Source organism: Phyllopteryx taeniolatus, chromosome 8, assembly GCF_024500385.1.
Source record: "Phyllopteryx taeniolatus isolate TA_2022b chromosome 8, UOR_Ptae_1.2, whole genome shotgun sequence".
Lineage (NCBI taxonomy): Eukaryota > Metazoa > Chordata > Actinopteri > Syngnathiformes > Syngnathidae > Phyllopteryx > Phyllopteryx taeniolatus.
In genome coordinates, this window is record NC_084509.1 from 1485001 (window position 1) to 1497628 (window position 12628).

The following is a 12628-nucleotide window of genomic DNA, read 5'->3' on the forward strand; positions in this document are numbered from 1 at the left end:
TTGGAATTGGGGTTGTACATTTACAGACATTCAACTAATCTAACTACATTTTTAAATATAAATTTTACATACCTTACATGCATTTTTTTTTCTACAGATGAACAGACCAATGTTTCGCTTTAAAAACAAAATGTGGCCTTCAAAAGTTTGCCCTCCCCTGACTTCAAAGACTCTCTCTGTAATATTTTCAATTATCCTCTGGAGGGAGCTGTAGTTAAAGTTTCCCCATGTTACTGTGTAATTCCCCCATCAGAACAAGAGGACACGTAAAGTCGACTACTTTATAAGGGAAGCACCACAGAGGCCTTATTGTGTAGGATTGTAAAGGATTCCTGGATGCTGGCAATTCAACACTTTCACCTTCGAGAAAGTGAAAATGTTCGCTGTTAAATGATGCAAAAAATGAGACACAGAGGCGTGGACTACCAATTCGAGCAATGCTTCTGCAGTGACTGCAGTACATCCATTCAGTGCACAGTATCAGTCTCCTCTTATCAAAAAGAGAGGGGGGTTTCCTCTCTATTCCCGAGGGGGGTATGACAGCCCCTCTCCCCCTAGTCCCGCCCACTCCCTCTTGCCCTATCTCAGGCATTAACATGCACACAAAAAAAAAAAAAAAACAGAAACAAGACAAGTCACGGAAATTCAAATCATGCCAAAATAGGGAATCCACAAACAGTTTTGGGAATGAGCAGAGAGATGCGAGCTTGACCTGCTTTATGGGCCCACGTTTTAGCCAACAATGGAGCGTTGGCGAGCACTTCAACAAAGTTCGTCTGTGGAATCGCCAACATGTGAGTTTTAACAACAGAGACTTTGGTAAAAGTTGTTGCTACGAGGTGCGAATGGCTTTTGATTAAAAATAAGGATGCGGCGTGACGTGCGACAAAGACAACTATGAACAATGGCAGAGAGACACAATAGGAGTGCACCGGCGAACCGCAGCGTGTCTTTGAAAAAGTTGGGGTCGTGGGCCGCCGACAGAAGTGAGGATTCGGAGGCAGCCGGCGGCTCTCTTCCTCTGAAGCCCAGCCGGCCAGAGCGTCGTCACGTCAGCGCGTCAAGAAAAGTTTCCAAAATCTCCGCCACCGCAACTCCCGCGACCGCACAGCCAAAGAAAGCCTCCTCCGCCTCTCTCTCCTCCATTTCTCCCTCTATCCGCCAGCTCACCGAGAAATTCAGCAGCAGCAGCGAGAGGACCCACAACGCCCGGCCGGGAGACGGTGCAGCAGCGCCGCGTGAGACCAGAACACTTCCTCGCGTCAGGAGGAGCAGCTCTCTGTCTCGACTGTCTTTGCACCAGGACGGCGGTGCAGCAATCTTGCCGGACAACAAGTCTTTCCTGGACAAAGTGCACAAGTTTAACTTCGCCACGGATTCTGTTTCTGTGTCGGACTCTGAGAAAAGAAATCAAAAGTGGACTTGTGCACCGTTAACAACCGACAACTGTGGTAAGAACATTTCTTTTTCCGCATCTGATCACCCAAAGACTTATATTGTCAACGATGAAGAGGATGTCAAGATTAATGGACCTTATAAAGCTCACAGAACTTATCACTGCAGTGAATTTCTTCCCCTGAACTCTGATAAGTGGCCCAGTGTGACCAAAATAAGACAGCTTTTTGATGAGAGACAAAAGCAAGGCCACACTTGTGACAATTTCCAACAGGCTGCTAAAGGCGATTTAGGCCAGCAGAGCAACCCTGAGCGTGGCCCGTTTTTGGATAAAAGCAGCAAACCGTCATCTTACTCCTCAGTTAATGAAGCCAGAAGTCCATGTTCATCTGAGGGGAGCTTAGTTGAAGGACAGAGCCAAAACAGCACTGCTGTCAAGCAGACACTTTGTGACACTATGGACTTGCATTCCAAAATCTATGAGCAGCAGTACGCACTTGATGAGGAGGCACACTTAAAAACATCAGGTTATTGTAACGAAACAATTTCTGGTGCAAATAAGTTCCAAAACAGTAGCATTCGTACTTGTCGTCAGGGTTACCGTGATAAAAAAAGCAACTCATCTTCATTCAGATCTCACAGCTCAGAGGCAGAGGCTGCCTCTAAAACTCCCACACTGATCGAGTTGACCCCAGACCCCCACCCTGACCTTCAGACCTCTGCTACTACTTCTCAGAGCCGTTCGGTGAGCCAGGACGCCTCCTTCTGCGCCTCCTTTCTTCAGGAGCCGATAGTGACGGAGAGAAGGGTTAGTCAGGGGGTCGGGCTGGCGAGGGATAGTTTACATTCCTCACATAGCTCCTCTACAGCTCCCGCCTCTCCCCCCTTATTCCCCCTCCGCGCTCCAGCTCCAGATAAAGCCATTACCTCCTTCTCGATTGTAGCTCCATCCTCAGCCCCTGTCAGAGTTGACTCTTTGCGTAGCTCACGCTGTAGGTTTAGCTCTGGAGACGAAGAGGAGGAGCATAGCGGGAGAAAAAGAGGAGGTGCGGGCTGGACTGGTCCCTCGCATCCTTTTTTTGGCATCAGTGGAGGAGAGAGGGGCGTCACAGAGCGAGGTGGCAGTTATTTGTCACGCAGTAAAAATGGCCGGTGGAATGCGAAGGGCATTGGGAGGTCTTCGGGCAGTGAGGAGGAGAACCATGGTTCTTTAGGCTCCTCCAGTAAGGAGGCTGTGCGGCGCCGCTCTCTGAGAAAGAAGAAGCGGTTCTGTGGTGGTGCTTTAGCGACAGGCCGTGATGATTATAACGATCATGATAGCGAATCAGACGAAATCGACAGTGAGCCGTCCGTGACCATGGAGCGCTTGGATAGGCCCCGCCATGCGACCACAGGAGGAGAGTTTGTTCCAAGAGTATCACGGAGTCACTCTGCAAGAGAATCCACTTTTCATAGTAACAGAGCAAGGATGCAGCAGCAATGGGAGCGCATCTCTTCACCTGTGGCATCCACAACACTTCCTGGTGTGTCTCGGGTAGCAAAGGTCAACATCCCCCCTTTTGGTTCCAGTTCTGGTGGTTCCCGTTATAGCAGCCGATATTCCAGCACTGAGACACTGAAGGTGGAGGACCAAGCTAGCTGCACCAACTGTGGAGCAAACAAGTTTTTGAACACCCATGGAGACACCCCTGCCCGAAATGCTTCCTCGTCTATGCTGAGTAAAACATACTCTGGGAATTTTACCATGTACCGTTCCCCTAGCTTTGGACACGGGGATAATTTCCCTCGTACCCAAGTGCGAACGCGCCCCAAGATTGTGCCCATAGACACGTCCCCTTCTGGGGTCCTTACTAGAGAAGGAATATTACCTGAGACTGTGAGATTACAGCAAACAACTGTTGGGGATAGCGCAGATGTTATAAATGGAATATCCAAGTCCAACCCTGATATCACAACAGAAACAATGACACTGCTACATTTCCTGAAATCAGACTTTTCAGAGCTGAAGGTGCGGAAAACGAGTGAGGAAATTAAATGTGGAGTGGGCCCGCAGAGTCATGGTGGGACCTTGTTGCCCTCTGGTCGTCGCTTGTCACTAAAAGACTTGACGGCTACCCTGCGGCGTGCAAAATCCTTCACGTATTCCGGTAAATCCCCGACAGCCGTGCGGTGTTACCTGGCAGGTGGTACAACCAAAAGAAGCACTTCTGAGCAACAGCTTGACCTGGATAGAGAAAAGAATGGAGGCAGGGTTTCCATCTCAGACAGAGAAGTAGAAAGTGATGGTGGTGATTTTAGGCTTGGAAGAGGGCAAAGGTTTTTGGATTATGGGTATAATGACGAGGAGGAGGATGTGATGCCAACACCAATGCAAGAAAGATATGTGCAGGAAGCCAGACAGGTTATTCAGGATATCTGCCAGATGAGCACCAGAGAAGATGATGATATTGATATGACAAGTGTGAATGAGGATAAATGTTTTAAGATCAAGAAAACAGATGAAGAAAAGAGAAAAGGAATGCATATTGAAGGTGAGGCAGGAACAGACAAATGGGCTGAGTTTAAAACCACAACGGAAAGAGATGAACATGAGAGGGAGCGAGAGAATGGGGAGAGGGAGAAGAGAGAGAGGGATGAACAAAGTATGCAGCTGGAGAAGCTAAACAACAGTGATACAGACCACCAGGAGAAGGTGGCGAGACAGAACAGAGAGACTGCGAGGGTGTTACTGAAGGGGGACTCGGAGGAAAGCGTGTGCTTTGACCGCTCTGTGGATGAACTTTCAGGCCACGAGTCTAGTTTAACAGATGAAGGGATTGTAACAGAGCCAGAGATTGTCCCCGCTGACCACTCCGAGAGGGCTTTCTTGGGGTCAGGAGGGGTTAATTTGGGGTCATGCATTGCTAGGGATGTACTAGGGCAGCCTGTCACTATATGGAAACAATCAGCGCTCCATGAAGAGAAAGGGCTTAAGAAGGAAAGAGAGGAAATGATGGAGAACAACACTGGGTGTACGATTCGTCTGAATGAAGTCAGCATACCTCCCTCCTTGCTTCACCCCTCCTGTCTGGAAGAGAGTGACGGCATTATCACAGACTCCATCGCTGGTCTCAACTGTGTCGACGCTACCAATGAGGCAACCAACAACAGCAGTTCTGTACCGCTGGCATTGACGGGTATTCCAGAAGGCCTTGAAGCACCTGATACTCCCAGTGCTGTCCGTCGAAGACGCAAGTTCTCCTCTCCTAATAACAGTAACGCAGCCTCAGAGGGTTGTAACAGTAACACAGATTCAACAGCAGCAGCTGATGGGAATGGGGATTCAACAGTCTATCGCTCCCTCAGTGATCCAATGCCTCAAAGATGCTCTTCCGTCGCAGAGGAAGACAATTTTTCCTCTGTTGACAGCAACCTTTTAGGATCTCTTGCTCTCAAAGGAGGAGGACCACCAGAATCCCCTGCTATACCCACCTTTTCAGAACACAAAGGACGTGTGGCCAGTGACCTGTCTGTATACAGTGATGGCGGACTCTGGGAAGAGGTAGTTGGTGACTACAGTGGCGTAATCAGGAGCATTGTTGCTGAGCCAGGAGCCATGGACAGACTGATGACTGACGGTTACGGCAATGGAAAACCTCCTAAAAAGAAATCATTTAGTGACCCCAGTCGACGTAGTGATGCATGTTTGCTTTCCCATAATGACTCTCAGTTTAAAGGTCAGTCCAGCAGCACTGGACCAATCAATGAGCTGGATCAGACAGGTGCGATCCCCCCTTCCAGCAGCGAGCCAATCCTGAATAAGCATAAAGAAAAAACATGGGAGGTAGAGGGGCAGACTAAGGAGGACTTATTCACACAGTCAAATGATTGTCACCATGGAAGTATCAATACTGACATCAAGAAGGCTCATTCCCAATCCGGCAATTGTGACTATGAGGACAATGTTATAGATCAAGGTGGGCAAAAGAAAGCATTGGAGACAAGGAGGTTTAATTTTGACCTCAAGCTTGCTGAAGCTTTATCACCTAGGATGGTTCGCCGATCCCAGAGAAAGCGCCCAAACAGGCTGGCTAATTTTTTTTCTCACGAAGACCCACTTGAGCCCCCAGAACTAGAGGAGCAAGAGACTCCCCGTGATACAGCTGAGCTCACGCCTCCTCTTCCCTCATCCAAATCAAAGACCAGACCCAAGCATGTAAGACATGCCAGCGAGCCTGCCACATTCATACCCATCTCGCCGCCTCCACGACCACAGCCTCTCAAGAAAGGGAGCAGTCTCTCAGACCAACCCACTGGAAGTTCAACAGCCGCGAGTAAGATCCCAGTAGACAAGGTCCCATCTCTGGAGGATGTGAACCCGAAATATATTCTCGACATTGGCACTCCTGAGAGAGACGCAGACAGTCCAGGGCCTCTCCCTGGGAGTAGGGATGGGGCTGAAGGTTCGGTGTCTTCATCGGAAGGACCCAGCGAGGTCTTTGCCAGTCAAACTACAGGAGCTGTACCACAGAGGGGTTTGGAAAATGCGCCATCTGCACAAGCCCCCCAGAGGACCAAGCCTCGAGTGGTAAGTCCACATTTATATTGTTCTTGTTGTAGCATACCTTTGACTTACATATGCAACATTGTGCATATTTGAAGTTTGTGTTTGTGCAATGGTATGATGAGAAGCTTAGACATAAAAGAGAGGGTAGGAAATTAATGATAGTTTGTTATTTTGACAAAGAGAGTGTTACAAACATACTTTGTCACATAATTGCCTTCAAACAGTCCGTAATATTGTCTGGAACAGTTGGTGCTTTCTTATGCTTACAGCTGACAACTCTGTATGTGCTTTTAACAAGTCGTGCCGTGAATTACACCTCATGTGGTTAGTGTAAGCGTGTATCTGCAAGACTACATTAGGGAAACCATCACAGTCTGAGCTGTGTTCAACAAACATCAGAGGATGTTATTGGTCTGATTAAACAAATGTCAGAGAGACGGCATTAGCGAGTGGGCCAAGCCCGTCAAGTGCATGTGTCTGTTTGCCTTTGTTTCTTCCATCCAATATGGATTACATTGCTAAAGAGGAAGAGAGGACACAAAGAGTAATTTAGTACAGAACAGAGGTGTTTTTAGTATTAGTGATGTACTACAGTGCTGTTTAAATGTTTGTATCATTTTGCAGCACTGTGCAAATGTGCCCAGTCAGAATACAATCTCAGTATAATGTGGATGCAAAAATGAACTGTATTTCTTTCTCTTGTGATGTCTTAATGTCATGTGTGATGACATTGGCGCATGAGGCACATTTTTATGCAATGATTATTCTACATATAGAGGAAAAAAAAACAAACACAAAAGTGTTGCATTTCGGCAGTTTATGATTAAAGACTGTTTCATTATGTAATTTTGCCATTTATATCCCGTTACCACGCTATATTTCATCCACTATTCTTGGTTTGTATGGTTTTGTTATTTGGCACAATGTATGCTATCTAATGACATCTCATACAAGAGCAGTATCAAAAATTCAGCACTGTTTTGACGTGAAACTAAGAAGCTATCAATGTTTATTGTTTCTGCTTGTAATTTACAGTGGTTTAGGAAGGCACTGCATCGTTTAGTGTTTTAAATACCTTAGCTATATGATAAGAGCATCGGCATATTAGAAACACTCTTTCAGTTCTACACAGCCGCAAAGTACAACAACAGTAATACAGTAAACGCGTTGTCAGTGTCAATCAAAACATTATTATCTTTGTAAAGCAGAATTCTGGCTACAGTTCTTGTATTGGCTTTCAATAGATTGTGACTGAAGTGTCTTACGAGTGTGTATTTGTGTCTGGATATTGACTTTGTATTTTTTGACCAAAAAAAAAATCATCAGTTGCTGACTCTTTGGTTACTTTCCTCATCCACTGTTGTTACAGTAGTGACAGAAGCAGTAGTTGGTGAGTGACCTCAGCCTGCAGGAAGTAGCTTTAGGAAAATGGGAAGTTGTTGTGGTTCTAGACGTGTCTGATGATGGCCAATAGTACTGGCATGTGTGTGCGTTTGCGTGTATACGTGTGTGTGCGTGCATATGTGTGTGTGTTCTGTTTGGTCTGGTCTGTGTGCATGTTGTTAGTCTGGAATATTTCAGTGCCTTGTTCCCAACATGCTGTTTAAAGCACTGCTCTGCTGCGCTTCTTCTGAGTAAGTATGTGTGAGTGAGAGTTTTGGACTGAATTTAACAAGAACTTTGGCAAGCCATAAAAGAGCACAGACAAGCTACAGTGTGTGAAAGATGAAAAACAATGAGGGGAGAAGAAGTTTGTTTATTGTCGTTGCTTGTGGTGAATGGAGCTACGTTCTTCAACTGTTGCTGCCTTTTCCCCCTTGTGTTTACACCTCTTTTCATATCCTTTAGTTCATCATTCCCCCCAAAATAATTTTAGCTCTGCTTTTTCGTGACATCCTCCTTACTTCATTGGTCATGCTGTAAAGATTCTCCCTTTTCCACTCCCCCTCTCACTCTGAAACTTTCTGGAACATAGCAGTGAAGTGAGATCATTTGTCTTGGTGTAAGCAAACCAACCCAAAATATCAGGTATGGAGATGGGGGGTGGGAGGAAAAGAGAGTTCAGAGGAAAAGTTTGCTGGCTAAAGGAGTGGGGAATAGAACTGACAGAGCTGAAGAATGAGAATGGAGGGGAAGGAGGGTGCGGGATGAGGCGCTGAAGCGTGATTGTACACATTTCCACTGAACCACAGCAACGGGGTCTGGTCAAAAGGAATATCCTAATAACCATGGTGACAGATGGGATGTTTAATGCAAAAAGTGCTGCGTAATGCTAACTTAAAAGGTGGACTTATCATTTGACAACATTTTGCTTGATCGACTATGAGGAAAATTAATAATCAATTAACTAATAGTAATTTTAAAAAAATGAAATGTATTTTTAAGCAATGGGATAATGTTTCAGAATGTTCTGAAGTCCTGTATCCATGTCAGTGTTGTATTGAACAGAATAATGTTACCAGGAGTTTTGGCGTAGTTGGCGGTCTGTGTGGATGTCGAAATTTAATTTTGAGATTCTGAAAGGCTGTATTATATGACAGGGATTAAACATAAAATGCATTGGGAAAGATCAGGCTTATTTACATGCCAGTATAGCTCCTTCTTTAAAGACATTACAATAATAAAATATATTTCATCAATAAATATAATGGTTTGTTAAAATTCATCAGATTTCCTTGGGCTTTGTCCATACAAAAACAAGGAAAGCTTGCATTGCTCTGTGTTTTGGTCATGGTGCTATTCACACATTATTTGGACTGCTTTTGCGTGACGTGATGTTGCCATTGGCTCTTCACATGAGTAATTCCATTTATTGGGTTTAGTTTATTGGGTGTACTAATTGAATAGTGGAATAACTGATTGCGGCTGAATCGTGAAGCAGTTGAGGTAAAATGGAGTTCATTACTTGGCTGTACCTAGCAGAGGTGATGTTGATTCGGTTGCACTTTATTTGCGGTTTAAAGAAGAGCCAACATCTATGGAAAGTTCAGCTCCATTCATGCTGAGGTAACTCATCTGGGGTTCAGTATTCTGCCTAGAAGGCCACTAGGATTGAAACTTGGGTAGAACATCAAGAGATTATCTTATACCGTTAACAAAATTTAAGCAATAAAATGTTTTATTAATTGTTAATTTTTCCAATAGTCAGTCAAGGAAATCTAGTCAAATTTACACCCCTTGTTTGTTTTGTTAGTTTTATATTGTAGTGTGTATAATTTGCATTTTATTCAGTTCACCATTGTATTTCTACAACAACCCTGAGGTCAGTGGTTAGAGCACTCCCAGATGATCTGGCAATTTAACCTGCAAATGAGTTTTCATTCATCAATCCAGGCATGATTTTTTGATACCATTTATCCACGTTAGGGTTGCAGGTGACCTGTAGCCTGTCCCAACTGACTTTGGGCAAGAGGCCGGGTGCACCCTGGACTGGTCGCGAGTCACTCACAGGGCACATACAGTATAGACAAACAACCATTTACATTCACACCTATGGGCAATTTAGCTTCTTGGATGAATCTAGCATGCTTGTTTTTGGAATGTGGGTCTTAAAAAAAAGACAAAAAAGTCATCAATGTAAAGAGCCTCACAGTGTTTGTTTTAATATCGTTATTCAGCCTTGAACTCTCACGATGCAGATTTTAACATACTGTATAGGGCGCTACTTTTATGACAAGTGCAAATCCAGCGCTGTGCTTGGCATAATTGTGGGAGGAGGCATTCTAGACCTGGTTTTGGTAATTTCGTGGACCAGCGCACCCCCAGCGCCTTTAAAATGGAACGTCTTGCGCTGGTGTGGGCGTCACCACAGCCGACTTCAGTCCTGTGTCATCAAGACTGCTTCTTTCCTTTTGTTCAAAAGTGGCGCAAATAGTTTTAGATGGAGACGTCTCCATATGCGGAAGAGAGACTCAGCGATCCGTGTGTGACTAGAGCGTTGAACGTTCACGGTATACCATTATTAAATCTAGAATGAGCTGGTGAAGGTCCTCGGACTTCATTGATCGATATCCCCTCCAACGCATTGCACTATTTGCATGGTGTATGTTGACTTTTGTTTTTTGTTTTTTTTAGTTCACTTGGTCCGTCGTTGTCAAAGAGGTTCTTAAAGGGAAGTAATATGTCATAATAAATGGAAAGGAGGGAAGATGGTGTTGTATTGCATTGGCCATAAATAGTGAACTAATGTCTGTCAGTTCGGTTCTTCCTGTCACATTGGAATGAGGACATCTTAGACGTGTTCATCCATTCCAACCACACTTTCTAATGTGGGGGCAAGGGCAAGTATGAAAATTATGCTGGTTGTGGTTCTAATGAAGAATGAGGTAATGAGGAACTTAAGGAGGAGAAGAAGCAGAGCTCCACATCCTTTTGGACCTGCTCTGAAGGTCTGGTGTTTATTTCTCTGGATTCAAGGTGGACTTTTTTTTTTTTTTTTTTTTTTTTTAATCAGACCACCCAGCATGAATACAAATGCCTCCCCCTCGGGTAATGTGTTGCTCTCCCTCTACACGTAGTCATGGTGAAGAGGAACAGCAAGTGTTGTACCTTCATTGTTCTGTTTATAAGATTGCTTGATAGCGGCAATTTTCATTTGTTGGAGGAAGAAGGGAATAGATGGGCTAAGAGTGTGTTGAGATGGACCAAGAGGGTGTTGCTTTTGGGACAGGCGCAGCATAAATATTATGTGTTCTACTGATTGAGAGTGTTTGTCACTGATGATTTAATGAGGGATTCATCTAGTATTGTGATAGGGGTCTGAGTTTATTATGACTGACGTCATTTCTTATAGGAGCTATATGACTGCTGTGATTGGCTGTCAGCTGGGATAGTTTCCAGCTCACTTGTGAGCCTAATGTGGACCTGCACTATAGAAAATAGATGGATGGTATCTAACTGTTGTGTGTGTGTGTGTGTGTGTGTCCTCCTACTAAAAGGGTCGACATTCAAGCTTGCAGTCTCTTCGCAGAATTGTCTATATATCTTTACAACTCTTGAGGACGTATACACATTCTTATCGTGAAGAATGTGTGTTAAATGGAGAATTGGAGCGGTGCCATGTCTTTACAATCGGGCAATTCTATTTTGAAAGCAAGTAGGCTGCATACCAGGACAACTACAGCACTCACTTACTGTCGGATATGCCCTTATTAAATTCCAGCGTCTGAAATCTGATCTAACAGCAAATCACACAGACAACACGAGTCGTTCACGATTTTTCCTTTTCACCTTCCCTATTGTCAGGTAGGATTTATAGGGCTCAATCATACCTGTACATACACCTACTAGGATATCTGAAACCGCAAACTCTAAGGGCTTATGGCAACTTTTCCACAGAGCCAGCAATGACAGGAATATGGATGCAGTACACATTTTTTTTTTTTTTCAATTATTTTAAAATATATTTGATTTATTTAGCCAGATAACTTGACCGCAGTGCACCTTATTACAAATAAGGATGATTATTTCATATTGTGTTCATTTGGGTTGGCTTGTGTACTCTGAGAGGATTTCTCTGACTCTGAACTTTTCAGCTATAATAGATGTTGTTTTCTGCATCTTTTGTGTGAGACATGCAAAGCTGTACAGTGTATGCCTGCTTATACCCATATATTATACTTTAATTTTGCTGTTGAGAAAAGCAAAGCCTATTCAAAAAAAAAATTAACACCTGAATTCATTGTTTTTATACACTGTTTACCCATATAGTGGGTGAATGAGTCTCTTGGGGTAAAGGCATACTATTGGAATGATTCCGTGTTATTTTCTAATAATTTTGAATAATAATTCAAGGCTCCTCACTTGTCGTCAGCAGACATCAGATCATTCTTTAGTTAGTTAAGTTTTTCCAATCACTTCTGGTCACTGTTTGGCAAACGTCTAGCAGGTACTGCTCCAGAATTCTCAGCGCTACATAAAGCACCACTTTCTTTTTACATGACACTGTAAATTACAGCTTTACAGATGCCATGTCTGCTACGCAGGTTGTGATAATGTATATAGTGAAGGTAATTGCAGCCACCTTGTGACACCACCTGTTACTTTTTTCCTGATAAGAAAAAAGGAGGCTCCTTTTTGAAGGGTTTTGATCAAACTACTGGATAAATTCTTTGAACTCAGCAGGATTATAGCTTGATGAGAACCTTAGTGACCAACATACTGATAGGAGCTGGGTCAAGATCTTTCAGTTGCAATTAAAAAAAGATCTCTGATGTATACACCCTGTCATCTGCAGTAGTTAGGTCCATCTTTGAGGTCTAGTTCGTGTAATAAGAGGTCATGTGAGTATTTCTAGAAAAAATGCAAAGCCTACTGCCATGCAGCGTCCGTGAACACACACAGTATGACACGCCATCTGGTTTCTCAAAGCGAGGCAAAACGTCTGTGGGAAAAGAGCTCTGGAGGCCTTTTGGTTGGTGACTGTTGTAATATTCTTTCTTGAACTTTCCCTTCTAAGGCCAGCCCCTTCTAAGGATTTTGAAGTCTTGCCAGCCTAAAGCCGGGGGAAGTTCAGCTCTTTGAACATTTGAATAATATTGGCATGCCCTCATCATGTGTCCGTCCCGGCCGCTTTCCTCTCGTCGGTCTTGCTCTAACTGGCTCAGAGTGTGGATCCACCCTGTGTAATTACAGAGCACTTTGCTTATGTAAGGAAAGTCTCCTCTGAAACAGCACTTTCAACAGCAC

At 44.1% G+C, this 12628-nt stretch overlaps 1 protein-coding gene across 1 annotated transcript in view; it reads left to right on the plus strand.

Moving 5' to 3' along the window:
* The window catches only part of LOC133482015 (rho guanine nucleotide exchange factor 17-like), a 61804-nt gene that overhangs the window by 2106 nt on the left and 47070 nt on the right, over nucleotides 1–12628 (plus strand). The window contains exon 1 of the mRNA XM_061781526.1: nucleotides 1–5962. This exon is cut by the window's left edge and continues 2106 nt beyond it. Within this exon, the coding sequence (XP_061637510.1) occupies nucleotides 905–5962 (5058 nt within the window). The 5' untranslated portion in view covers nucleotides 1–904. The remainder of the gene's footprint in view (nucleotides 5963–12628) is intronic.